The 26,589-nt window shown below is 39.3% G+C and overlaps 1 protein-coding gene across 1 annotated transcript in view; it reads left to right on the top strand.

Annotated features, from left to right (window-relative positions):
- The first annotated feature begins 3,153 nt into the window (after positions 1 to 3,153).
- Positions 3,154 to 26,589, top strand: part of LOC149039102 (3'-5' exoribonuclease HELZ2-like) — a 32,464-nt gene continuing 9,028 nt past the window's right edge. Inside the window, exons 1-26 of the mRNA XM_089184504.1 lie at positions 3,154 to 3,313; positions 5,257 to 5,325; positions 5,446 to 5,509; positions 5,870 to 6,046; positions 6,164 to 6,200; positions 6,627 to 6,763; positions 6,961 to 7,023; positions 7,585 to 7,761; positions 7,922 to 7,958; positions 8,609 to 8,706; positions 9,023 to 9,109; positions 9,470 to 9,521; positions 9,617 to 9,682; positions 13,471 to 13,563; positions 14,281 to 15,456; positions 15,531 to 16,649; positions 17,170 to 17,323; positions 17,632 to 17,821; positions 18,437 to 18,544; positions 19,038 to 19,606; positions 20,016 to 20,454; positions 20,547 to 20,857; positions 21,086 to 21,356; positions 21,601 to 22,044; positions 25,054 to 25,138; positions 25,252 to 26,499. Of these exons, the coding sequence (XP_089040630.1) occupies positions 5,282 to 5,325; positions 5,446 to 5,509; positions 5,870 to 6,046; positions 6,164 to 6,200; positions 6,627 to 6,763; positions 6,961 to 7,023; positions 7,585 to 7,761; positions 7,922 to 7,958; positions 8,609 to 8,706; positions 9,023 to 9,109; positions 9,470 to 9,521; positions 9,617 to 9,682; positions 13,471 to 13,563; positions 14,281 to 15,456; positions 15,531 to 16,649; positions 17,170 to 17,323; positions 17,632 to 17,821; positions 18,437 to 18,544; positions 19,038 to 19,606; positions 20,016 to 20,454; positions 20,547 to 20,857; positions 21,086 to 21,356; positions 21,601 to 22,044; positions 25,054 to 25,138; positions 25,252 to 26,499 (7,246 nt within the window). The 5' untranslated portion in view covers positions 3,154 to 3,313; positions 5,257 to 5,281. The remainder of the gene's footprint in view (positions 3,314 to 5,256; positions 5,326 to 5,445; positions 5,510 to 5,869; positions 6,047 to 6,163; positions 6,201 to 6,626; positions 6,764 to 6,960; positions 7,024 to 7,584; positions 7,762 to 7,921; positions 7,959 to 8,608; positions 8,707 to 9,022; positions 9,110 to 9,469; positions 9,522 to 9,616; positions 9,683 to 13,470; positions 13,564 to 14,280; positions 15,457 to 15,530; positions 16,650 to 17,169; positions 17,324 to 17,631; positions 17,822 to 18,436; positions 18,545 to 19,037; positions 19,607 to 20,015; positions 20,455 to 20,546; positions 20,858 to 21,085; positions 21,357 to 21,600; positions 22,045 to 25,053; positions 25,139 to 25,251; positions 26,500 to 26,589) is intronic.

Raw genomic sequence — 26,589 nt, 5'->3', positions numbered from 1 at the left:
CGGTCACCAAAAGGTCACTGTTACAGGATAGGGCAAGGCTCAGAATGTTCAAACATCACCAGTGAGTTGAAAAGAAAACGACAGCGCAGATAAGACTATCACAACACACATCTGTGCGGCTTTCTTTCAGCCTCTTTCGCAGGCGTTTCTATAGGGATCGCGTGTAACTTTCGCGTTTTGCGGGGACAATTGGAACACGATATCTTAGTAAACGGCTGCGTGGAAGGGTGGGCTTTTTTGGACTTAAATGTTGATCAACTTCTTTATAAATTCTCGTCAACGGACTTCCCGGTTCTCGGAAAACCTATTGGAGACCCTTAGGAATCAGGTAAGCAACTCGTAACGGAATATAACTCTTCCTTTAATTAATTTGACAGCTGGTAACTATCCTGCGACAAGTGTCGAGGGAGCAGGTTAGCAATTTGAAACTATTTCCTTCGTAGGTTTCTCGTGTTTTAGCTCGGCCATAGGGGTAGGACTTCAAAAAGAAAACAAAAGTCCTCAGCACGAACTAACGTTGCAGCTTCTTGTTTGAAAGGCGTAGCAATGCCTCTCTGAGAAGCTGTTTCTCGCTCCATAAGGACGAAGAGAGTTAGCAACCACACTTGATCCAAGGCGAATTCAACCACAGATTTTCAACTCGGCACACAGACACACACTTTGACTTTGAAACGTTATGTGCAGAGCTCGACACATCGTTTATTGTTCGACATCGCGTGCTCTTTGATGGGTATCACGAACAGATTGGCTGCTTGGCTAGATATCTTATGTACTACACAACTTGTGATTAAGTACTTAGTAATTTGGGCGATTCCTGTCGACCTTCCCTTCTGCTGAACTAAACTTCCGGAGTTTTCAAAAGATATTTCTTGTTCAACGAAGTCCGTGATATTTTCGTTGAGGAATATACTGGTAAAGGACTTTGAAACGTTTGCTCGGAACTCGTTCCAGCACGAATTTTCTTGTATCTACATTATCTAAACTCACGCTCAACTATAAAATGAAGGGTATGCAAGGCGTTTATTTATTTCCCATACTATCAATCCAAACCCAACCGTTAATTTTCATTTTATTGACCTCCCACTTTTGTCTCGCCTGATTCCTTGTTTTCCAGCACGAGAGCAAACTTTTATCGAGACGTAAAGGTATGGCTATGATCTCGAGGGTGAATTGTAACACAATGACGATTGTGAATTTTACTTTTATCGAGCTTTAAAAACTTATACTTCATTCGCAAACAGTCAAGTGCAAAATTTTGTTTTCAAGGCTTGAGACTGCATGTTTACATGTAATATCGTGTCTCAGTTGTAGTTTGATTCCTTAAATTTGAAAGCCATTATACATTTGTTTGTTAAGTAGACCTGAGAATTTGTGGTCAATTCTAAATTATTCATGGGCCTTCTACGCCTGAAAAAGACGTCGACCGAAAGGAGAGATTGCCAAAAGGCGACAGATTGCGACAGCTTACTGAAATTGACTCAAAATCACAGTTTCTGATGGCGTAAATTCAAGCAGGTTTGGTAGCCCAAGAAGCTCGTTGATTTTAAAAGATCTGACTCCATAGGTCAAGTCCCACATGTTAAATTCATTCTTGTAGATATAAATTAGTAGGTAACTTACTCACATCTAAACTGCCTTAACATATATAATCTCCCTCTAAAACCCGTCAAATGGTCAAGCAAGTATTCACTCCTCTGCTGAATGGAATTCTGATCCATCCAAAGCCGAATTCGCCAATCTTTTTTGAAAAAGGATACGCGGTGCTTAGAGGAAAACGTATTAACATAGAATAAAATCCAATTTAAGTACGAAACTCGATTCGGTCAACTGCAGAACACAGCATATATTAATTAATGCATTGAAAATAAAGAAAAAGTTAATTTTACAGTTTTAGTTTCTATATTTTTACACAAATACTTTTCAAGACACAACTCAAATAAAATATTGAAACAATAACTCTCCAGTGAATTCAGTTGGAAAGTAAAAGATGCGAAGCAACCGAAACAAAATGAACGATACTGAAACGCAACACGCAAGGAACTTGATAAGAGACAACCCCCCCCCCCCCCACCCTTCCCCTCCCGTTTCCTATATCCTCACCATTTTCAGGCTCATATTACCCGGGAAATGACTGATATCATTAAATGCAGTTTACGGGCTACCAAGGAATATTGTCTCAGTTGGCATAGATTGTCTTGTCTGTACCGAAACGGAATGCGACGAAAGCAATATTCGATTTCCACGTAAAGCTGAATAATACACCCTTTCTGGTTGGTTCTTATTTTAATATGAGCTATTGGGAGACCAACGCATGGATGCTGTCACCATTGGCAATTTTATGCTACTTCGTTGTTTTTAAAACCAAATAGATTCCATGTTGCTGTACATCTGGTTAGTAATAGATCATAGAGAAGGTCAAAATGTGGTAATAACATCGTGACACGCGTGACTGTACCTCGTGTGTTACTTCTGATTCTTAACACATTTTAAACTCATATTTTTAATTTATCAGACGCACGGCAACATGGAATCTAACTTTTTAAATGAATTATTAAACGGAGCAATGCCGTGATAATTTCTTCTTTCTTTCACACTGGGACCAGTTATTCGAAATACGATAAGCGGCGGCTGCTATACAGAAAATTTTTGCATACTTAAGCTATTCAGTTTGCGGGGCTCTGGGAAATTATCGGGCAAAATTGAGCAAAACAAAACATATGGAAAGAAAAAGTATAAATCCGGATGAGAAATTCACAACCAACTCTGAGTTAGCCAGGTCATGCCTATGTTTAATGGCCTGCTCACGTGATGAAATATCGTTAAATTAACTCAATCGTTAAATATAGTTTCTTCATCGGCCACAGGTTAACGTCATGCTTCGATAAGCGCGTAAATTTCATGTTATCTAACGACAAAATTTGCATAACGCATCAGTAGAAAATAACGATATCGATGCCTTCTGGCAAAAGTTATTAAAGTGGAAGCTATAGATGAATTGCTTTACCCATTTCAAACGTTTTTCGATGTTGTCATAACAAGTGGATACCTGTGTTTTCCTTGTGCCAGTCAAATGTGGCACTGTTTACTGCAGAACATGCCGGAACACGTCGACCGACCAATCGGGTCAAGAGGCAAGTTCCTAGAAAAGGTACCGGAAATACATGTTTTCTGAGTAATATTCATGGCTTGATATTTCTCTTCGATGCGATGGTTTGTTTATTGTTCTGTAGAACAGAGAAAGGCTTGATGCTCTTTTTTTATTAAACTCCAGCTTGTCTGAGAAGAACTCAGAAGAAAAGACGTCCACAAAAAGGTAGGCAAGTCTGAACAACCTAAACGAAACCTAAATGTTATGACTGAGTTCATTGGGTTCTTTGCATGTCATTACGCAATGTCGAACATAGCTATATAGCTTGAATGACGAAGTCTGCGATACAAATAAATTCTCGAACACGACAAGTAGGTTGTTTGAATACGAAATACTCGTGAGTATGTTTTATTATTATTTCTGTAATATCTAACATTAATGCTTCACTCGTGACGGAAACCAAGCGTTTTGTTTCTACTGCCAGTCCATGTTATCTTATGGACCTTTGTTATTTTTGATATGCAAATATGGCCGGGTAAGAATCGAACGCGTAGTGAAAATAGTGTCAGAGCTTACCAGGAAGCGCAACTCTTCTCTTTTGAGATTTTAATTTGATACTTGAAAGTAGAATTTTACACCGACGGTTCTTTAATCACTACAAGATAACACGACACAAAATTTCATGCTCTAAAATATTAATTCATATGTATGTCGCGGAAAGTGACAAACTGAATTCATATGGAATGCTTAATTTAAGGAAAATCTTTGGGAAAAACCACACACGATGAGAAATTAACGCTGATTTGATAAACGTAATGTATGAGTGGTCTAAGGAAATTATAGGAGAGAAAATACTAAGCACGTCATATTGATTGAAATTTATTTTGAATGTTGCTTAAAAGAAACTCTTTGCGCATGCTCAGCATCCTACAAGGCAAAGAGAAGATAGAATCTGAATTATCAGGTAATGTTCTGCTTTAAATTATTATTTTGGTCCTTGTTCGGCCATCCTTGCTGTTTCGCGCGTAGCTATGTATAGCATCATCTCAAAGACGTGAACTCATGAGACGTTTTTATCGATATGTGATCTACTCGAGTTTCGAATGTGCTTTGGCAGGAATAAAAACTGCTGATAAAGTGGTTTGCAGGGCCTTGTACCTTAAGCATTGATTATCGTTGCTGTTGCTTCAAAAGCTCTCACCAATCGAAGCGTTTCTACATCTTAATATGATTAAGATTCCTCCATATTCAGTACAAGGTAATTACTGAGTTCTCTTCAAAATTGCCTTCTTCGATGACTAGAAAATGAATTTCATTTGATATATCTCCAAAGCTGGACGGACTGAGGACGAGTACAAGATGATTAGCGTTAACTCGCCCTTTCTCACCCCGTTTTCAGTTCTTGGTGGCAATTGCATTGCTTCTGTAGTAGTAATACATGGGTGTAATTGCTTGATTGTTACGTTCGTTTTTGGCTTAGGTAACGAGCTAAATAAATGTATCAAGGAACCTGAAATCATCCCAACATTGAATTTGATTTAATGTACGTGCATTAAAGGAGGGGAAGCAGTTTATAAGGTTTTCAGAAAAAGCTTGATTGGCAACATACTTCCTAACCTTTAAGTTATGATTCTGCGCGGTGGTTCTGTAGCCTTTCACGAATTTAGTAATCCGGTAAAATAAGAGATCGAATTCAATTTGGAAAAGTAAACCAATGGTTTATCTCAAAAGAGTGCAGTTCGCTTTGACTGACGTGATCTGACGTATCATTGAGCTAATCCTAGACATAAAATGCCCAGCTTGGCCTAGCTACGAACTTACAATCGGCTTAAAATTTTTAGCGTTGGAAATTTAGAATATCGTGTACTCAGTTGATGGATACAGAAATGCTTTATTTTGTTAATTCTAGCAAAATTGACAAATTTTTTTAAGGTGAAACTAAAACTTCATCTTTTTCATTGTTCTTAGGTAAAAGTTATCGCGTTTTTGAGAGTTTACATAATCCCTTTCTGCCTCTTGGCAAAGGGCTTGCCGTAAGTGCCTAGAAGTGAAGAGTCAGAACTTGCTTCAACATTTTCGGACATATTGACTCCTCATAAACCTTTCTTATGAAAACAAACTCGACAAATTAGGAAATCCTTCTCATTTTTCTCTCTTTTTTTTTTTAGTTCCTATTTGAAATTTATCCACAAGATGGCTGAAGGCGGTCATTTCTCTGTCTTGGATGAGGAAGAATGGTTAGCAGCATAATAATAATAAAAAAAAAAAACAGGCAAACGTACTTAGTAACATACAAACGTTATTTTAATTAACTCGAAGGAATTCATGTTTCTCATCGTTCATTTTATTACTCGTAGTGAGGATGAAGAGGACTTTATGCCGGGTCCTTTTGTGAAGGAATTTATACCGGCTCCTTTCATGGTAAGGCACACTCAGTAACTCACATTGTATTCAAATTTAAATGCAAAACTCAGAAAAGTATCAAATAACATCGAACACAAGTATGACAAGGTAAGAAGGCCGTCCCTTCTTAGGATCTTTGGTTTTGTGACCGTCATCACAATAATGATAATTATCATATAAAAATTAAAAAACAAAACAAAACTTATCATAGCTCAGAGCCTGTCCTTAAGGTGAAAATGTCTTATGTAAATGCCTAAAATCCATGTATGAGGTAGGGATTTTTTATCGATTGAATGATTGACTGACTGACTGATTGATCAGTCTATCTACTTATTACTTTAATCATTTTTTTAAAAACTTTTTTCATTACATCCACAGTACACAGTTGTTACAGAGCTCATGAAGCAGGGAGATGAAAACGTCAAAGCGAAGCTGCATGAAGATGCATTGATGTGTTACACCCTAGCGTTAAACCAGCAAGCTCCTCCCTTTATGGATATAGCCATCATTTCCGAAAAGCTATATCGCAAAAGAGCCGTGTGTTACTTTAAGATGGTGAGTTTAATTCCGTAGGTCCTATAAGGATGCAGCGGAACTTTTTTTGCATTTGTGCTTTACACTTATCCTGTATGAAGTCATATACAACTATTCCTGTTGTTCTTACTTGATCAGGGCAAGTATCTTGAGGCTGTCCACGACAGTGAAAGAGGTAAATGTTGCCCTTTATTCTCTATAAAGTGTTTTAACTTAGATATACAAAGCTTTTCTTTAATTTTTTCTTGTCTTTTTCTCTTTTTTGAAGGCATGATGACATTACTAAATTTCACCGAAGACGATTTATCTTCTAGCTTTGATTTAAGTAGTTGCTAAAGATTTTATGATTATTTGACTCTCAACATTTGTGACGCTGTGATAGCTTGAAATCTATTAGACGCTTAAAAATCTGCTTATCTGCGAAAGAATGACCTTTTTCAAATGCATCTTGTTAGTTAATCATCAACCTTATGCTATTGCCCACCAAGCCTAAATGGCCAATAAAAAATATAATGAACTCCAAGAATCACTTATCCACGCCCCGAAGAATTGTGATAATTTTTCGAAACTATACTATCTCATGATCCTTTTGCCTTGCTAGCTATCGAAATAGCTGATGGAACTAACAATAAAAACTTGGCAAAGTCTCTTTTCATCAAGACGAAAGCAATCATGAGTCTTGAAGATTACGTTGCGGCTTTTCCAATAGCAGTCTGGTGCAAGCATTTACGACCAAACGTGAGTGAAAATGAAAAACTTGCTCAGATAACAGCTAATATCAAAATCAGCTTACATGATGTGTCCTAGTTTTGATATGCCTTTTGAAAAACAAGTGGTGACTAAAGTACAGTTACTGCTATTTTTTTCATAAAAGCAAGAATTAAAACTAAAAATTCTTTAACAATTAATGAGTATTCTTTGTACTTCATTTGCAGTGTTCGACAACTAGAACAGTTGTAAATGATCTGAAGGAGAAACTAAAGGAGGAGTTTAGAAAGGTTGGTGTCAGTATATGATTTTCATATATTCACAGTCATTTATTAATCACTTCACAGATTTATAACGAACCAAAATAATTAGCTTCGTTGGTAGAGTACTGCACCGGTATCCCAGAAATCATGGGTTCAAATCCTGTAGAAGCCTGATTTTTTTTCAGGCCTTGTTTCCACTACTGCTCAATTAGTGTTTATCACAGCGAAAATCGACTTCGTATTCATCTCAGATACAAAAAGTGAATTCAAAACGTAGATGATACAAATCAAAAACTTAGGGACCATAAAGGGGCCAAAGCATGAGCGACTTCGAAAATTAGACCTAAAATAAAACATAAACTTGGATAAACAAACTCGTTGAATTGCGCTGTGCTACGGATCGAGAGGAGTATGTGTGAGCCTTGGCCTGGTAAATTTGTGGAGTTCTAAGGCAACAACCCAATGGAGCTGCCTCATGTTATTAAGACCTGGCTAATCTGCTTAAGGATGGGCCATAAAGGCTTTTAATCCGACGCTAAAAAGTGCGTTTATAAATATTTTAAGTGTTTCTTTCTCCTTTTCATATAGGATGATTTCATGATCAAGGTAGTACTCTTGAAGACGCTTGAGCTTGCCGACGAAGTGTCTATTGACCCAAAGACCCGTGGACTAGCTCTGGATTGTTATAATGAACTTCTGCACTTATTAGACTTCCAGATTTTACCCGGAGTCCAAATAAGAAAGGCTGAGTGTCTATTACAAATGGTGAGACGTTATACCACATAAACAGGTTTAAAAAGATGGGATAGTTTAAGAAAACTCCCTTAAGCTGACTGTAAATTTAACTAAAACATGCTGACTTTGAGCTTGAAAGTATAATGACAGTGCATTGACTGATTCATTGCATTTGTTATGCCTCTTACAGGGAAGATGCAAAGAAGCAAAAGATGTCTGTGCAGAGGGTATTGTTACCTAAGAATTCCTTTCGTGCTTCTTAAGCTTTAAAGGCTATTATTTTGAAATAACAGTTATTAAGATTAAGTTTCAACAATTCTCAAGATACTTCTTTCACTAAAGACGAAGTTGATTAAGCCACTTGTCTCAAGAACCAAGCTCTTGCAACAGTCAAGAAGAAATATGCCTTTTGTTTTAGTCACAGTGAAATGGTTAATTACCGTGGCCAGACTTAATTGGGTTATGTTACGAAACAGAGGGTTACTAACCTGCAATTGATAACGACTTAATCCCGGATTTGGGGTGGGGACTTAACAGAACTCCTGGGAACTTGATGTCGCAAGGCCCGGGATAACCTCTGACAACGTGGGCCATGACGTCTGTCCATAAGCCGTCACCTCCTACTGAGGCGTATGCATGTAATAGGTCTGAGTCGATCGATGACTAAGGCCAAAAATTTTAGTTTAGTTGAACATACATCGACTACGAAGAGAACGTAAAGGTTGGAGGAGGCCTTGAGCATTTGCGTAGCTTAAGAAACGAGAGTTCAAAAGTGTACTTGACCGTTTTATTGCGTGGAGAATCCCAGTACATTGCTTGTTACATATATATTGTAAACCGACTGGCCTTCTTATTTTGGCAATTTTGGTTTTTTTAGTACTTTGGCTACGATGCAATGATGTGGAAGCTTTAAACCTAATGAGCGAAATAACGAGGCAAATAAGACAAAAAAAAATGAAAGAAGCAAGAGAAAAGGTATATATCATTGTCATACAGCAAGAAAAAGATATATGTTTCCATCCTGCCCCTCCTTAACTAAACTAAAAATTTCTCACTCAGTTGTGCCAAACGCGAAACATTCCATATCAATCCAAGGAGAAAATGTTTCCGAGAAATATTGCTTACGCTCAATTAGAGATTATATTAAGGTATTGTATTCTGTTAAAAAGAGGTTATTTCATGTCTATTTTACAAGTTCCGAGCCTAACTCTAAGCTCCAAGAACCAACGAGATTTTTACGACTTGGGAAAAACAATTTGGAAATTAAAATTTTCCTTTTTATCTTGCCCAGGAGAAGCCAAATATTGACGAGTCAGAGTCTCTGGGAGAAAACAGAAAGAATCCTTCAACCGCAAGTCCGCTTCTGAGCGAGGTCACTGTGAGTTACCCATGTTGTACCTAACTTTTACCGCTGAAAGCCAAATTAGCCACTGAATGCGATAAATGACTTAAAAGTAAAGTAAAAAAAAGTAATGTAAAAAAAATTATTCAATTTGAGGGGTTTTTAACGAGGCGGTACAATTCAAGGAAACTGAATGCATGAACCGTTAGGAAAATACAGGTTTCAATCTAATTTAAGTCTCTACTAAAGTGTTTGTTTTATAAGGAACTAATCATGTGGGTTACAATTACTGTTGAGATCTCATATTCAATTTGTCTGCAACATACTTTTATTGCAGTTTTTATTGCATGTTTTCCTTCGTGTTAACTAACATTATGCACCGTATCTGTTTTACAGCAACAGAGTATGCAAGAGATAAAAGAGCTTTCTTTGCCTGTTATGAATAATGGTGAGACCTTTCGAGATGGTTTTCGCCTTAATCATTGGATTTTCATAAAGTTGCCATTTTTCTTTATCCACGAGGTTATTCTTCTCTTTCTACAGAAGCGAAAGAACAATCTATAGATCTGCATCCCACACAAGTTGGAGGCTTGCAGACCAAAGAACAAGGTGCGTGATTATGGGTCTGTCCACGAGAGCACCAGGCAGTTGCGCCACATGCCATTTCAACGATTTCAATGAAACTTTTCCAGTATAAAGGGTCTACCCAAAAACCCAGAAGGACAAACTTGTCTCTGTTTTTTGGGGGGGAGACAGACTACCACCCCGCTTTTTCTTGGTTTTCACAAGGGAAATCGCTTCAAAATCAGAAAAATGTATGAAGCTCTCATTGCGATGGTATTTAACCGATTACACTGACGGTTTGCATACATATTATTACATCCTTAGTAACAGTAACAACACAGAGGCAAATAAATGACTGTGTTTTAAGACTTTTCGATGCATCCAAATATTTGACGATTTTTGAGGTCAAATATCTCCCCTTGTCAGAAAGCTACAACACATTTTAATTCCCCCTTTATAATCCATCATTTACTCTCTGAAAACCATATTTGGGTACTACCGTATTTTTGTCTTGGATGCCTTTTAAACTCTGCGATTGTGACAAGCTTCTCTCAACTACACCTGTCACGCAATTCTGGCTCATGGCGGTCACTTAACCAAATAAACCTACATTTTGTAGCTCTTTATACATGATGATTGATCAAAATAGCTAAGAAGTGTGGAAACTTTCGAGATTGTTTGTAGGATTGGAAAATTTCACGTTTAGAGAGCATGTAGGCGTTTATCTCTGTGGAGATTTGCTAAAATCAGCGAATATGCCTTTTGTACGGCACAAAACATTCATTAGTCTATAATTTGATTGTTTATCACAACTATTGCTCATTTTAGGAGATTTCAAAGTCACACTGCGCGTTGGTTCACACTATAACAAGCTCCAGTGTACGACAACTTCGGCTTTTACAGACGAGAAATTATGCGCTCTCGCTTGGAGTAAATATCAGTAGTTCTATCACACTAAAAACTGTACTGCTATTCCGAAAATAATATTAAAATTCGTTGTCACGTACCGCCATTGAATATTTCTATGCAGAACTCCGCCAAACTAACATCTGTCGCGTGACCCGAAGACTTTTTGTAGGAATTATTGAAGTGCGTTGTTCATGCTGTCTGCTAGATAAAAAATTTAGAATATTCTGGTGATCTCTATGTCTATTTGCTTGCTTCGAACGTAACGTATCTTTTTCAAGGATTCCATTACTATATGTAACTTTACATCCCTCTCGATTGAGTGTTACCTAATTGCGTGACATGTGAATGAGCCAGCAATATTTTGTCCAGGAGGATTCCTGCAATAGGTACGTCATGCATTAGGAATTATGAGAAAACACTCAGTTTTGGACAACGTTTCTAGCCGTTCTCGTCTCCTAAACTCGATATTTGGGAAGCCACATTAGAGGCGTTTGCCATACTAGTTTCTTCCGCAATCCAGCACGTGTCTAGGAGACAATTCTTTGCTTTCTGATAAAAGGCGGCTGCTTTTGTGCTTTCCAAAGAGCCCATACAAAGCCCACCTGGCAAATTAGAGATTATTCATCAGAATTTTTCCTGAGGTCTGACCTTGAACGTAGCCACCCCCTACAGAATGACAAGTTTCCGTCCATTTCCTCTTATCTCATCTCAGGTGGGTCTTTTTGTCACCTTCACTTTGTGTTTGCCTATGTTAAGGTGCTTTTGGATGGCAGTGAATGACTGAGACGTCCTAATACATCTTTCCTCTTAACAAGAATATTTCGCCCCCTTGTTCTGTCTGAAGGATTTGGTATGGTTCTCGCAATGACCCGGGTTCAGAGATCTGTGCACGTTGCTGATAGCCACCCGCTTCTACGATTAGTTTGCGGAAGGTTTCTAATGTGATGAGCCTAGTGAAGCCCTGAGGTGCTCCATTCTGTGCCAGTCGGTCTGCGTTATAAACTTGTCACAGTTCCAAAGTCAGAGGGAGGATCGCCCGCCTCTATTGATGTAAGCGCCTTTACAGTGTCTGCGTATCCCTAGCAATCATATGAGATAAAGTTCATCTTAGTCACAAATCACCTGTCAAAGAAACTGATATTCAGATAAGTGCTCTTCTTGCCCTTCCTCCTTATTCATTGACTCTAAGATAACAGTTTCAGTACGCGTTCTGTTAGGTTCCTTTATAACAGTTACAGTATGCGTTCTCTTCTTTGCTACCAAGAAGGCTCGCCACTAGCTTTGATTTCTTCTGCCATCTTCAGATTTACCTCTCTCTCCGATTACGTCTCCTTTTTTATGAGAAGGATACTGGCATTTGCGAACCCGAAGGTCTGAAGGTCTCACACCAAGATATGCACGATATCTGAGGCATATCGTGAAATCACGGCCTTCGTTATCTCTAAATAAGCCAGTACGAGCCAGAATAACCTTGGTCGACTTGACTTCTCCGTGGCATTAAAAGTGTTTTTGACGGAACAGGCTAATGAGCATCACTGCACGAACTGAGAAAGTAAAAAGTTGTAATTAATTCCCACGCGTTTCGTCTGACGATAGCAGACTCCATCAAGGAGTTTTACAAGTAGTGAAAAAAAGGCAAACAATTTTTATTTCTCGAGAAAGGTCACGCCGTCACGCTACAAATACTATTCCTGCGTGGAATTTCTTGATGGTGGAAAGTGGAAACAACTTTTTCTAGGCTTATTTTCTGGAAACATGGCGCAGTTATGAATTTCATGGGGCTATGGATATTTCCTTTTAAATGAGGGGGGCAAAGTTTCCCGTCGACTACGGTCTGGAATACCCGAAGCTGTTACCTCCGGGAACTTGTACGTCAACAAGCACGCGACATGTGACTTAAATTAAAATCTCCTCTCCTGATACAGTTTCCTTATTGTAAACTGTGTGATAATGATAATAAACATTCAAATCATAGACTAATAAATGTCATGTGCCGTAGAAAAGCATATTATACGAAAGAAGTAATAAACGACGATTTTCCAATCCACATTTCGCTTCATCCATATCTTTAAATGTGAAAATTTCCATTCCCATTAAAAAAAATGAAATTTTTCACTCTTCTTAGCTTTTTTGATCAGTCATCTTGTATAAAGAGCCATAGAATGTAGGTTTATTTGGTCAAGTGACCGTCTAGAGCCAGAATTGCGTGACAGGTGTATTTAAGAGAAGCTTGTCACAGTCGCAGATTTGACCGAAAGGCATCCAAGATAAAATTACGGTGGTGCCCAAGTATTTTTTTTGATGGTTTTCAGAGATAAAATTATGGATTATAAAGGGGAATTAAATAAAATTCTTGTAGCTTCCTGGCAAGGGGAGAGATTTGACCTCAAAGTTGTAAACATTTAGATGAATTAAAAAGTCTAAAAACACAGTCATTTATTTGCCTCTGTTGATCGACAAGCTGTTAATCAAATTGACAGATACTTGCGTCGCACATTGACTAAGGATGTAATAATATGTGTGCAAACCTGCAGAGTAATCAGTTAAATACCATCGCAGTGAAAGATTCATAAATTTTACCTATTTTGAAGCGATTTCCCTGGTGAAAAAAACAAGAAAAACCGGGGGGTGGTCTATCTCACCCCTCAAAACACCAAAACAGAAACCAGCTTGTCCTTTTGAGTTTTAGGGTGCAGCCTTTAAACTGGCAAAGTTTCACTGACATCGGTGAGATGACATGTAGCACGACTGCCTGGTGCCGTCCCGTGGACACACTCTGAATACGTTATCTGTCGGTTTTCTCTTTTTCTTTCGTATATTTTTTAATTTATTCCCTTACTAATTCATTCCTATTTTTTTTTTTTACCATTTTATTTTGCTCATTCTATGTTTTTTTTCTACGGATGATATAAACCATTCTAAAGGAAGTAAACAGAAGAAAAAGAAGCGAAATAAGGAGAAGAAAAAGAAAAGGAGAGCGAAGAAAAAGGCTCAGAAGAAAAGCGAGACCTCAAAAGGTAAATCACAGCGGTTCTTAATCTTTAAAATTATCGTAATGAACGAATAATTATTTAAAGTGAGGTTAATGCTAGAAAATCAAGGCAAATGAAGAGAAACATGCAGTACATGTTTCGATGAGTGATAGTTGCTGTATTTATTCGATCATGATAGGTTATCGAGTAAATGCATTTGAAAAAAAAAATTCTAAGCGGGCTTATGGTCCAAAGTATTTCAATGATGGACGGGCATCGCAAAGGTTACAGTTTTCCATTATTGTTAAGACTTCATATGGAATTCTACTATGGTAAAGTTCGGCTATAACGAGCGCTGTCATTGGTTGAAATAGCGTGCTCTATCAGAGTACAAAACACTTAGCTGAGCTTAAGCTGTCACGCCATCTGCCAGTTTGTACTTTCGTGCTTCAGCCACTTCCTGCGTGCTTTACAGCAAAATAGCGCCCATTCAAGACTTTTCAGACTTATTTGGTAACTATAAGATCTACTCGTAGATAGTACCCACAACAAAACCTGTAAATCTTTAATTCTCAATCGGCTTATTCTGACAACGTACCTTCCTTAGAAATTTCGTGGCCTTATTTCCTTTCCTACTTTCCTTCATTTGTTGAATTAGGGATTGTATTATGTTCTCGTTTCGTCTAACCTAACCTGACCTCGGTTAAGTATGTTATCTATTCTGTGTAACAAAATTGACCCTCTCTCTATGTATATGATTAGGTCTACCACCGGTGAGTAACGACACGAATTCATCACTTGATGATAGCCCGGACGAAGACGACTCGCAAGCAACAGATTCCGTCATTGAAGATCCAGATGATAGCTTAAGCTATCTCCACATGAACAACACAACTACTTTAACATATAGGCATAATGTTTCGGAAGTTGATGGACGCGAGGAGTCTGACGGGGAAGAGTTTACGCTTGTACAGTATACTCGCCGCCAACCGCAAATGAGAGGAAATGAAATTTTATTAGACAGCCCAAGGCAGTTTGAAGAGAAGGTATCCAGTCTTGACTACATCGTTTCAACAGGCGAAAAATGTCAATCATCCAAGAACGTTAGTATTCAGCCAATCGCTGAGAAGCAAAGCTTGCCACGAGGCGGTACAGCGGAAACTGTAAAAACTCCGATCACAGCAACAAAAGTTAAATCGACCGAGCTATTATCTGAAACAGTTATGGGATCACAGGATCACAAGACATCCGTTATTACCTCTACAGACAAAGTCAGCGACTTGAGCAAGAAAAAGACTGAAATCCCAAACCTTCGGAATGCCGAAGACTTTCCAAGTTTGGAAAGAGAGCCTGTCAAGGTATCAGTGAGTTCTTCTGGTGCTGCCTGGAGCAATTCGATAGCACCTCGCGTGCCAGTTAGAGTAACAACTTCTTTGAACAAAAGGCCTGATCAATCATCAAACATGATTCCTATCCAGCAAGGTCGTTACTTTGATTTTCTTGGCTCTCCTATAGCTGAACAGGGGCAACGTTCTCCAACACCAGCGTCAATCATCCAGACCTTTCAAAATGGCAGACCTACAATAACAACCAATACGCACGCGGATCAGCTGACTGGTTTGAACAATCTTGCACTAATCCCAGAAAAGGTATTTGTCGTTTGTGGTCACTTTTTGGGTAGCTGGCCTCCTTGCGACAGTGCACAGGCCAAGACCTGTCAAAGCTGCGAGGATCTGAGTATGCTAAAGTACGCTACCTGGAATGACATCCACCGCCAATGGCAAGTAATACGGCAATTCCCTGCCGGTATGATTCCACCCACAGCTGTACTTGATATATGCAAGCATTTTGCAACTAGAATGTCTTGTCGAAGAGAGCCATGCACTTTTGCCCACGGAGAGTTAGAAAGGCATATCTGGGAATTGCAGCGAGGAGGCAGTAAGTGTAAATTTTTCTTTTTTCTCTCTTTGCCTCGTTAAAAGCTTAGGGGTTCAATTTTCTATATTTTTTAGGACTTCCCACCCCTGAAGAGAGTCTACGTATGTTACGATCCACAAACGCAGCAACACCCGCACAGCTCATAACACAGGCAAAAGATGGTAATTCCACAGCAGCTCAGGCGATTAGCAATAGATCAGAATATCTTGTGACAGCTTCTTACAGAGATTCTATTGCAAATCCCTCATCTGGCTTTGGTACTGTCACGAATCCAAGTCTTCCATCGAACACTTTTCCCGGGGCTCAGTTTGGAATACCTTTTAAAAGCAGCCCTATTTCAGCCACACCTGCCATTTTTGCATCCCAGGCGGCTCTTACACGAATTCGAACCGATGCCTATGTTAGCCCTACTGAAGACAGTTTTAACACTAAATCTCCTCTCGGTTCATGCCCAATGCCCTCGGCACCTGGACAACCTCCACTACTCGTTCAACCTTTACCAACGTCTACTATTCGGATTGCAGTGGCGGTCTCAACAGGAGCAGAAGCGATGGAAAACCCTATAACACATATTGCACCTCCCACTGACATGTCACCACTGGTTAAACCTGTGGAAGCGGTCTCACCTCACAACGGTTGGTCTTCATCTTCAGAGAAATCCGAAAGAAGTTCAACTCCAATCCACTCCTCGGCACAAAAATCCATTTCTATTTCCCAGGAGTTTGAGCAGAATGCTATATCCACTCAAAGTTTCTGTGAAAGAGGCCGAGAAAATTCTCAACCTTCCACTTGGTCTAGCGCCCTTAAGTCTCCTGGAAGACCGTCTACTCCGATTCAAAAGACGACTACCATCCTTCCAATTAACTCTCCTAATGATTATAGAAGGGTCCCTAACGGGGTATACGTCGTGTGCGACGACTTCCTTCAGAAAAATGGTAAGCGGGCAGCAAGTATTTTCGACAAAAGCAAAGCTTGTAAAGGTTGTGAGAACCGGTCGAAGCTCAAGTATGCTTTCTGGAGTGACATTTGGAAACAGTGGGAATTAATAAGGCCGTTTCCCAAAGAGGTGAAAATTACTGTTGCATTCAAGGAATGTCGTCAGTATTCCAAACACGAACGTTGTCTTAGGATACCATGCTTATTTGCGCACGGTGAGCAGGAGGTAACCATGTGGACTATGGAAAGAGAAGGGGGTAAGTACCAGAGAAATACTCTTCATTGAATATTCAATAGGGATATATCTTGTTGATTTTCATCACCATAATTCATTCACGATCATAAATGATTATGTTGGTTGGCCGTTGTAGAATTTCTGATTAGAAGCTTTAGAAACTCTGTACAGTGGCCGACCTTCTTTATCATCTCAGTCCATAAAACCAAATTATCTCCTTAACCCCCCCACCGACACAGCAACACAGTTTCTTCAAAAGCCTATCCCCCTGAGACTAAATCAGTTCATCGAGAGGATCCTACATTGCACCATGAAGGTTTCTGGAGGGGTATCAGTGCCACGCAGCACGTTTCATGCATACTTATTTTATTCTAACACACAGTGTATATCTACATACCCATTCATTTTTTAGTGTTATATTGAATTGGACATTTCCTTCACGTTGCCAGTTTTTTGACACAGATATCGCTTACCCACAGCGGCTCGGCCTAGTAACGAGCTGAAAATGAAAACCCAAATTTCTCTTTCCATTTCTGAACTAGTTCTTCCAACCCCACGGGAAACTCTTACTGGATCATCTAGTGGCATGCCATCTACCTCTGCCGAAAATTCCGCAGCCAAGCAGCCTCCAGTCCGGCTACTGCATAGACCACCCCCGCCAGGAGTGACAAATGGCTCTTATAAACTGTGCAAGAGGTATGATAATTGGCAGATTTGGTGAAATATCACCACTGCAGTAATACCATCTCAGCCAGAGGTATCGAAATTGATGACACTGATGTATCGTAAAATATCGAGGCTCAGTTACTGCCCCAAAATAGCGCTCTCAGTTGTAAGAAAAATGAATGAAATAACTGAACTTGAGGGTAAATTCTTGTTTATTTAATAGAGTTATCCTCTTGTCATCAGTTTATATTAACATATTCATAGGAGGTTTCTCACAAATAATAGTGTTTCTCATGAAGATTATTCTATGATACAATTTTGTCCTATCTCAAAAACAGCTACTATACAAGTGAACGATGCAGATTTGGTAGAGGGTGTATCTATGCTCATAGCCAGGAAGAACTGAACGAATGGAAACAGGAGTACGATAGAAAAGTAATGGAGAACCGTGCAATGGAAATCAAAGAGAAGGACGAAGAGTTTTGTTCAGAAATGACATCGAAAATTTTAGAGGCACCACCAGAAGATGTAAGTTACTTACCTCATGATGGTGTCGTAGATGAGATTAGATAGTTCTTAAAATTTCCCTTATCAGCTATCATATTTGCGACTCGGATGTTACAAAGTTTCCTAACTCAGTGGATACATTTATCAGAAACAAACAAAAAACAAGTAAACACACAAACAAACGAAATCTGACCCCAATTATGTTCTCATTTCAATGTCAATTTTAGAAAAGATGTTACATAAATGGATAGACTCTAATTTAAGAAGAGGTAAACAATTGGGAACCTTTTTTCCATCGATTTCAATATGTTTTGTTTATGAAAACTTACCTAATCTTCGAAAAAAGATGGATCAGAAAATCTCGCAAACATATATTGACATGATCTTAGAAGCGCGTTTGGAGTCAATGCAATATAACGTTGAAAAAGGAATATTTTCTAGACTCATGACCAAAAGAACTGTAAGTCTAGACTTATTTAGAAAATACAGGGTGTTGACACAAAATTGATTACACTAAACGAGTAAAAATCTGTGCATTTATCAATATTGTCCTTGGCTCTCAGAATAGCAAAGATTCTTTTACGATTTTGCACGGAAATATATCTCTTATCAAATTTTTCTCTTCGACGTCAACAGCGAGTGGAATGTCTGGCCGGAGTTGAGGTTACTTGCACTCCTCCCGAGCTTAGTGTAAAACTTCGTGACAAAGAGCAGCATAAGTGGACATTTACTCTTAGCTTCAAGGTAAGTTTATAATAATGAAGTTACGAATGCTTCAACGAAAAACTCGAGTCCAAGCTCAAGGCGCATTTATATAGCGTATCACACAAGATTAAGTTCACATAAAGTACATTTATGAGATTAAAGTTTTCTTATGTAAACTCGACTTAGCATGCAGCCTTTTATTTATGAAAATTACAATTTTTGAAATGGTAATTGATCATGATCGAAACAATTATTATAATAATGATGATTACAATAATAAATGATACCTTTAGTATATTTTTAAAACAACGATCTTATTATAATATCGACTCAACAGCAGTTAATGTATGGCATACAATGTATTTGAAAACTGGGAAGTAGAAAATAAGTGACTAGTCATTTTTGGTTGCCGTGGTGTCCAGTGGTGTGTTTAGACTTGTGGCAGAGAGACGCGGGTGGTGCAATTTAAAGTTTAAATGGTGAACCTTGGAATCATTTTAACAGAATGCATTGTATGTTATCACCATTTCAGCCAGATGAGGTAGGATCCTTACCAAATGTTTTTCTCCTTCACCGATACCACAGCTGTTATCGCTTATCAGAAATTCGCGTTGGTCGCATTGAAGAAAAGCAAGGCTGTGAGACGTACAAGCTTTTATACACAGCCAAGCTGGAAGACTCTTGGTACAAGTCTCCGAGCCCAAAGAGGCAGGTTGGGCGTGTAAAGGTGGCTCTCACAGTCTCCTTCGAATCTCCTCTGTATGGAAGCTTTGAACAGTTAGTTTTATTCGACTTTGGGAGGAAGCCATACCTCATGAAAAAACTTAATGCTGATGTTACGAGTGAGTCAACAACCCTTCCCATCGCACCAGAACATCTCGCTACGCATACGCCTGCAATATGGGACGAAAGGTCTGTGGAAGTGGTCAGATTCGTCCACGAGACAAGAGAGGCTTTTAAGGCAGAACACTTGTCAAGGAAGTACAGTCTTCCCAGACAAGCAGAAATCGCCGATGAGCTCCTGAGCCCTAAGATCTACAAACACGTCATGCATCAATTACTATTTGTGGAGGAGAGGTTCATGAAAGAAGAAATATCACGGTACGCTCTAAGAATATTGTAGATATACTTCAAACTCAATAATCAATGACCAGGTAGGCTTTTCTAGCACATGTTCTGCTTCAGTGGGGCCCGAAGTTGGTGCATGTTTGAAATATGCTGCTCCATAAAGAGTGAAATTTCCAAAAAAAGCGTAGGCTCTTATCTATTCCATTACGAAGGAAGAACAGTGCATAAAGAGTTGGTAATCATTAAAACCCTTGAAGAATTACAATTAGGATAAACGCCTGTTTGGTAAATCAAAGATGAAATGAAACGGCATAAAAACGATTTATATTTTTACACCACTTTTTTCGGTGGATGGTGAGGTTGCCTAATTACTAGTTACTTGATGATAAGATTTTGTTTAGTTTTTGTTTAGTTTTTCTCCTGGTTGTTTTATTTTATTTAGTTACACCTTAAATAATGCCCAGCTACATGCTCAGTGGAATATTTTCGACGACATGACTGGAATGAAGTGTGCCGTGGATGGCGAATTGTTTGGTGTCCTCCATCTGCAAGAAGAAGACGCTCTAAGACCAGACGATGCAGCTGGCCGTCTCCTTTACCGCAACGTCAATTCTGTCTGGCTCCAACTGGCCAATAGTGGATCTAAAACGGTTTACGAGGCTCCAGTAGAGAAAGTTGAGAGTGAGTGCGTTGTTCTAAGACTCCCGTCCAAACTGTGTTCAGACCTAAAGCTGCATGACACCTGTGATGTTGCCGTTCATGCTCAGTTCCAGCTGAATCGGTGGCCACTTTGTCAGTTGCACGAAGCTGTTGAAAGACTTACCTCAGGACAGTTACGTCTCATATTCCCGGATCCAAGTGTTGGAACTGTCATAAGTGAAGTAAGCATTCATATTCTATAGGTATGCATTGAAACCTTAGGTCGCATTCTAAATATATGTAGCTTAAACAGACGGGAATGTTGAAATTGCAGGTAAAAATTCGTTGGCAATGGCTTCTCGACAAGCGTTTGAATTCAAATCAGAAGAAAGTCATCGAAAGGATTGCTTCCCTTGAGGATAATGCCCTCCCTCTGGTTGTATTTGGTCCGTTTGGAACAGGAAAAACATTTACTCTTAACCAAGCTGTGCGTCTTTTGGTACAGCTGGACAAATCCCACAGAATTCTGTTATGCACTCATTCTAATCGGGCAGCAGACATCCACGTGGAATTGTTGCATGGATATCTTACCATGAATGGAATACCTGCAGCAAGGCCTCTAAGGGTTTATCAGCCAATGAGAAGGTAAAGAGATAAAGCTAAAAGAGCCAAATCAGTTTTCATACATATACTTAACTTCTCATCAGGGACTAAATCACAAAGGACTCATAACGGCTGCCTGACGGCCCTATCAGATAAAAAACTGAAGTATGTGCTTCTGATTTAACAGAAATGACCATAGAAACTGCATAGGTGCTTTCTTTACATGGACAGGTATCGGTGAGTAACTGATTTTCATATCTCTAATTTCAGACTCGAAACTGCATCTGAGATAGCCAGAAAGTATTGTTTGATCAAGGATGGTATGTTTGTTTTGCCTTGTCGGGATGACGTCGTTGAGCATCGCGTAGTGATTACAACGCTGAGCACATCACAAGTGCTACTTGATCTGGAAGTGTTGCACGGATTCTTCACTCATATCCTCATCGATGAGGCCGCTCAGGCGCTTGAACCCGAGGCGTTAAATCCATTGAAGTTTGCGGGAACAAACACGAAAGTAGTCTTTACGGGAGATCACATGCAGGTACAGGTCTAGATTTAGGGGACTGAGTTCTAAAGTTCTATTTCGACGGCTACTATCGTAATTTTCTACCTATTTATTAGCGTTCGTTAGTATTGTAACCATTATTACTGTTTGTATCATCGAAAACGTAAACTGTACGTGGAAAAAAACCAATGCACCCAAAGAAAACTTTACAGAAAGAATAACAGTTTATGTTTTCAGTCGTTACTTTAAGGGCAACGTTTATACATTTATCTTACGATAGATGAGCCCAGAAGTCTATTCGCCTCAAGCGCGAAGTTTGGGACTGCAAAAGTCACTGGCTGAAAGGCTCTTCGACCTCTATGAAAAGTATGAGGCTGAAGCACCCAAGAGGAATCCCAACCTAGATGAGGAATCCAATGTTATGTGGCTGACAGAAAACTACCGATGCAATGAGTGTATTCTCAAGTTTCCCTCTGAAAATTTTTATGGTAAAAAGCTGATTGCTCGTGGCCATGAATCCCAACCGAAGCACCCGAAATATGGCCCCCTTTTATTCTTCTCCGCACGCGGTAAAGAAAAAAAAGAGCAAGACAATTCTTATCTAAACTTGTCTGAGGTTTATGAAGTAGAGAAGAGGGTGAAAGAGATTGCCGACAGTTGGCCAACTGTTTGGGGCCCCAAAATTCTGTCTGATATTGCAGTATTGTCCTCTTACCGTTACCAGGTTAGTGATTTTATTCTTCAGGAAAAGATGTTAAGATCAAGTATCTGTAAGAATCAAACATCTTGGGAAATGAAAATTTTCAACGCCCCCTAAAAATTTGCATGCAGCTAGGCACTCAGGGGGAATGCACAAAAATGCCCTTTTAAAAGGTTGCAGCACTCTTCTTGCCATGGTAACAACGGGTGCTTGTTCGAGGCCTGGGTCCTCATTTTCATAAAGAAAAACGTCGCAAAAAAAGAGTGAAATGTTTATTTCTCTATCTCAAGCTAAATACAACATTACAAATTGGCACCTCTACCATACATAGTAACATCATATTTCTTCACTTTGATACATTCAATTTTCCCTGGGAGCGAATGTGAACACACCAATAGATTATTTATCTCGCTACATTTTCGGTAGTTTTTGTTGTCGGGTAAAACAAGGAAAACGTTTAGCTGAATTTCTCCAAAAGTACTCCGATTCTGGAACTGAAACTACCCACCTGGCTGGTTATAATATTCTAGTTTTTTAAATATGTAAAAACCTCTGCGGACCTGCCTCTACTTTCCATAAGGAAATTCGTGAACGAAGCTCAAAAATCAGATATTGTATAATTTGGCGATGTTTACATCTAATGTTCTAAACAACAAATGTTTCAGAAAATTGAAACATGGATAGTTTCGTGTAGATCAGCCGACTTCAACATGTTTCAAATGACATACAAATATAAAAGCGTCTCTTCAGAGGATTTTGGATTGCTTAAATTCCCATGAAAGAAGGTGCAGCACTCGGAATCTGGATGATATGCACACGATTTGAGGTATATGTTTGTAGTTGCGTCGAGTACTCCTCCATGAAGGTTGAACAATTTTTTTTAAAGATGACAACCAGAGGCGAGATTTCTCTTCGGGATATTGCTCATAAGATAACATTCTTCCAAAGCCTCGCACGTTTCATTTGTCTGAAACGTTTGTTGTTTAGAACATTAGATGTAAACATCGCCAAATTATGCAATATCTGATTTTGAGCTTCGTTCCCGAATTGCCCCTATGGAAAGTAGAGACAGGCCCGCAGAGGTTTTTACATATTTAAAAAACTAGAATATTATAATCAGCTAGGTGGGTAGTTTCAGTTCCAGAATCGGTATACTTTTGGGGAAATTCAGATAAACGTTTTCCCTGTTTTACCCGACAACAAAAATGACCGAAACTGTACCGAGATAAATAATCTCATGGCTGTTTCAAAACGCCCGCCAGTGGAAATTTAGTTCGCGCATGTCAGATTGACATTTTCAGTTTGAAACCGCTGAAAATGTACGCGTAACGACTCGACAAGAAAGAGCCCACTGATAACTAGGTCGTAAAAAGTATATGCGCAAAGCCCGAGGAAATAGCTAACTTATGCGCAGACATTGTGTTTTGCTTCCCTGGTTAATGTTCTCCTAGAAGAGATTGCATTTGCGGGATAGTTAACTATACGACGGCTTGATGGCATCTTGTTTTGACGCGAAATGACTTATCGCCTTTTTGAGGTCTTCTCATTTTCAGGCAAGATTCTGATTGATTCGAATTTTTCTTTCAATAAAGAAACGACTCTGGCTTTACGTCTCTCCTTTGCCGTTAGTCTCTATAACTTGACGTTTTAATCGATCCGAATTGTTTTGAGCGGTGTAGTCTGCGATTACACTTCATCACCTAATAGTAAACATGGCGTCCATCTCCTCTTTGGCCTCGAACTAATGCCCCTGAACTACGCGAATTTATCCTCTTAATGCAATCATGCTTACCCATAGGCTAAACAAAGAATACACGATGTATGACAAAATGCTAAAATGTCCACGGCCTTCTGTTACGTGCAAGAAAGGTGCACTAAGTGCGTGTGATTTCCTTCCCGAAAAGAATACGTCATCGATCTGTCATGGGAAGCTACAGGAAATAGTGAAAGTAGGGACAAGACATTTCTATCGGTCAACATTTCAGTCACGACCAGGGATAATATAATTATCCTCCAATTACATGTTACTATAGTGCTTTGATCTGGTAGTTAAATCGTTGTTCTTGGCCATGATCAACATGGTTTATTGCGAATATTCCCTCCCCCTTCAAATGGAACGAACTACACGCAATAACACAAAAATACAAATATTCCCGCATCCCTTCCTGAAAGAAGGTACAAACCCTAAGGGTATACCCTTCTGAAGAAATAGGTCGGTCGGAGAAAGGAACTTCCTGTAGACCGCATTCGCGAACTAAATTTCCATCGCGAAACAGCCGTGAATCTATTGGTGTGTTCATATTTACCCCCAGGGAAAATTAAATGTATCAAAGTGAAGACGAATGATGTCACTATGTATGGTAGAGGTGCCAATTTGAAATGTTGTGTTTAGCTTGAGATAGAGAAATAAACATTTCACTCTTTTTTTGCGACGTTTTTTTATGAAAATGAGGCCTCAGGCCTCAAACAAGCACCCGTTGTTACCATGGCAACAAGAGTGCTGCAACCTTTTAAAAGGGCATTTTTGTGCATGCCCCCTGAGTGCCTGCCTGCATGCAAAATTTGAAGGGGGGTTGAAAATTTTCATTTCCCAAGTTGTTTGATTCTTACAGACTTCTTCTTAATAATGATATGGGGTTAAAATGGTATCAGTCTGTAAACGACTCTCTTTTTCATCATTAATGCTGGAGCGATTGAATCAAGTGATATAGAATGAAAGATAGAGAAGCCTTGTCAAGTTCAGTCCCTGAAAAAAATTATTCACACGTCAATCCATGCAAGAGATAAAGGGAGCGTTGCTATTTCTTTTGCTATTAAAACCTTTAATAGTAACATGCAAGCCTCTCGTTACTTCCATGCTTTTGCTTTTACTAAGAGGTCACAGAGATGCCAATTCACCTCTTTCTTGCCTACAAAATCAAAACAGCGTCCGTGTTACTCAAATAATATAAATGTTTTTCTCTATTCTTGCAAAGAAACCTCTTGATTTAGATTCTTCATCCTAATTGAACACGATGTATACCCAATACCTAGGTTAAAGCCATACGAAAAAGATTACGACAGGTAAAAGATCAAGATCTGAGTGATGTAAAGGTGGATACAATCCATAACGTGCAAGGTAAAGTCTTCCCTATTTTTAAATCATCCAAGAACATGTATAATAGATCGACTTACCTACTTTAATCTTTTTTTATCCTATTTATCTTTCATTTTGTTGTATTTTTTTTTCAGGAGAAGAATTTCGGGTGCTTTTTATCAGTACCGTGCGTACATTTCATACCTGCAAGCCGCAGCAAGAAGAATTGCGTAACAGTGGATCAGGTGGACAACTTTATTGGGAATTTTTGTCAGATCCAAAATTACTTAACACAGCTGTGACGAGAGCGAGATGCATGGTGGCAGTAGTGGGCGATCCTGTCTCTCTTTGCACAGTGGGAGAATGTCGCGGAATCTGGAGAGACTACATTAAGAGATGTAATAAGGCGGGTGGCCTATTTGGGACAACAATGGAAGAGCTATCAAGAGAAATAAGCGCTTCTATTGCCAGTGTCCAGCTCAATCCTGAAGCTAAGACGTTCATTCCAAGTTTCGTTCCAAAGCTTGAGAAGAGCTTAGGCGCAAAAGCACCCGAGAAAGCAATAGAAATTGCCCAAGAGGACGTTTATGTAAGGCAGGTGATAGAGGAGCAAAATTTTAGGAAAGTTGTGGAAACAGAGAGCGACACCCGAGAGGCAAGTGGCCAGCGAATCTCGAGTGAAGGATCGGCGGAAAATGATGCCTTGGACAGCAAAGGTATACCCATTCTCAGCCTTACGGATCAGGATCAGGATCAGGGTGAAGAAGAGCCTGACGACGACAATGGAGATTCAAACGACTTTCAAGATAGCGTTCTTGAGGACGAGACAGTATTTCCGAGAGACATGGACGAAATAATTCAGGCATTTGTCCAAAAATGCGAAGAAACACTGAAAATGGACGAAGAACGCAAATCAATTTTTGACGACTGCGAATTCCCTTCTCTTCAAGCGGTGGAAGGCTTGAAAAAGCCACCAATCGAGCACGCACAACACCCTACATTCAAGGGTGGTGCCGACATAAAGGACCTGTTTCCAGAGGTACGAGTCATAAACGGCCGTATTGAAGTGCGTCTTACTAACCTTGGCTTTTACAATTCTCCCTCTGAAAGAGCAAAACGAATCATGATTTCCTCAAAGCAACAGGATTTTCTTGATCCCTCTGTCTTGATGCAGCTCATTGCAGACGAACCTGAGAAATACATTGTATGTAACCTTCGTCTTAGTCCCGAAAAGTCGCAGGTGGGTTATGCAGAGGTAGAAGATACCAAGACGCCATCCATTCACATCAAGGGAAAGCTCCGTCAAGCATTCGATAGAGACAAAGTTGTTATAGAGCTAGTTGAGAGGAAAGCCCGTTCAAAGGCTGATGAAAATGAGCCAGGGGTCCAAGGAAGAGTTGTTGGTAAGATGATTTACTTTTCTCCCTACATTGATTTACTTTAAGTGCAGTTACCTTCACAGTCCTAGTTAAGACTAATCCGATTGGTTAAGA

Source organism: Pocillopora damicornis, chromosome 10, assembly GCF_964200805.1.
Source record: "Pocillopora damicornis chromosome 10, jaPocDami1.2, whole genome shotgun sequence".
Lineage (NCBI taxonomy): Eukaryota > Metazoa > Cnidaria > Anthozoa > Scleractinia > Pocilloporidae > Pocillopora > Pocillopora damicornis.
This window is presented reverse-complemented; position numbering and strand designations above follow the sequence as displayed.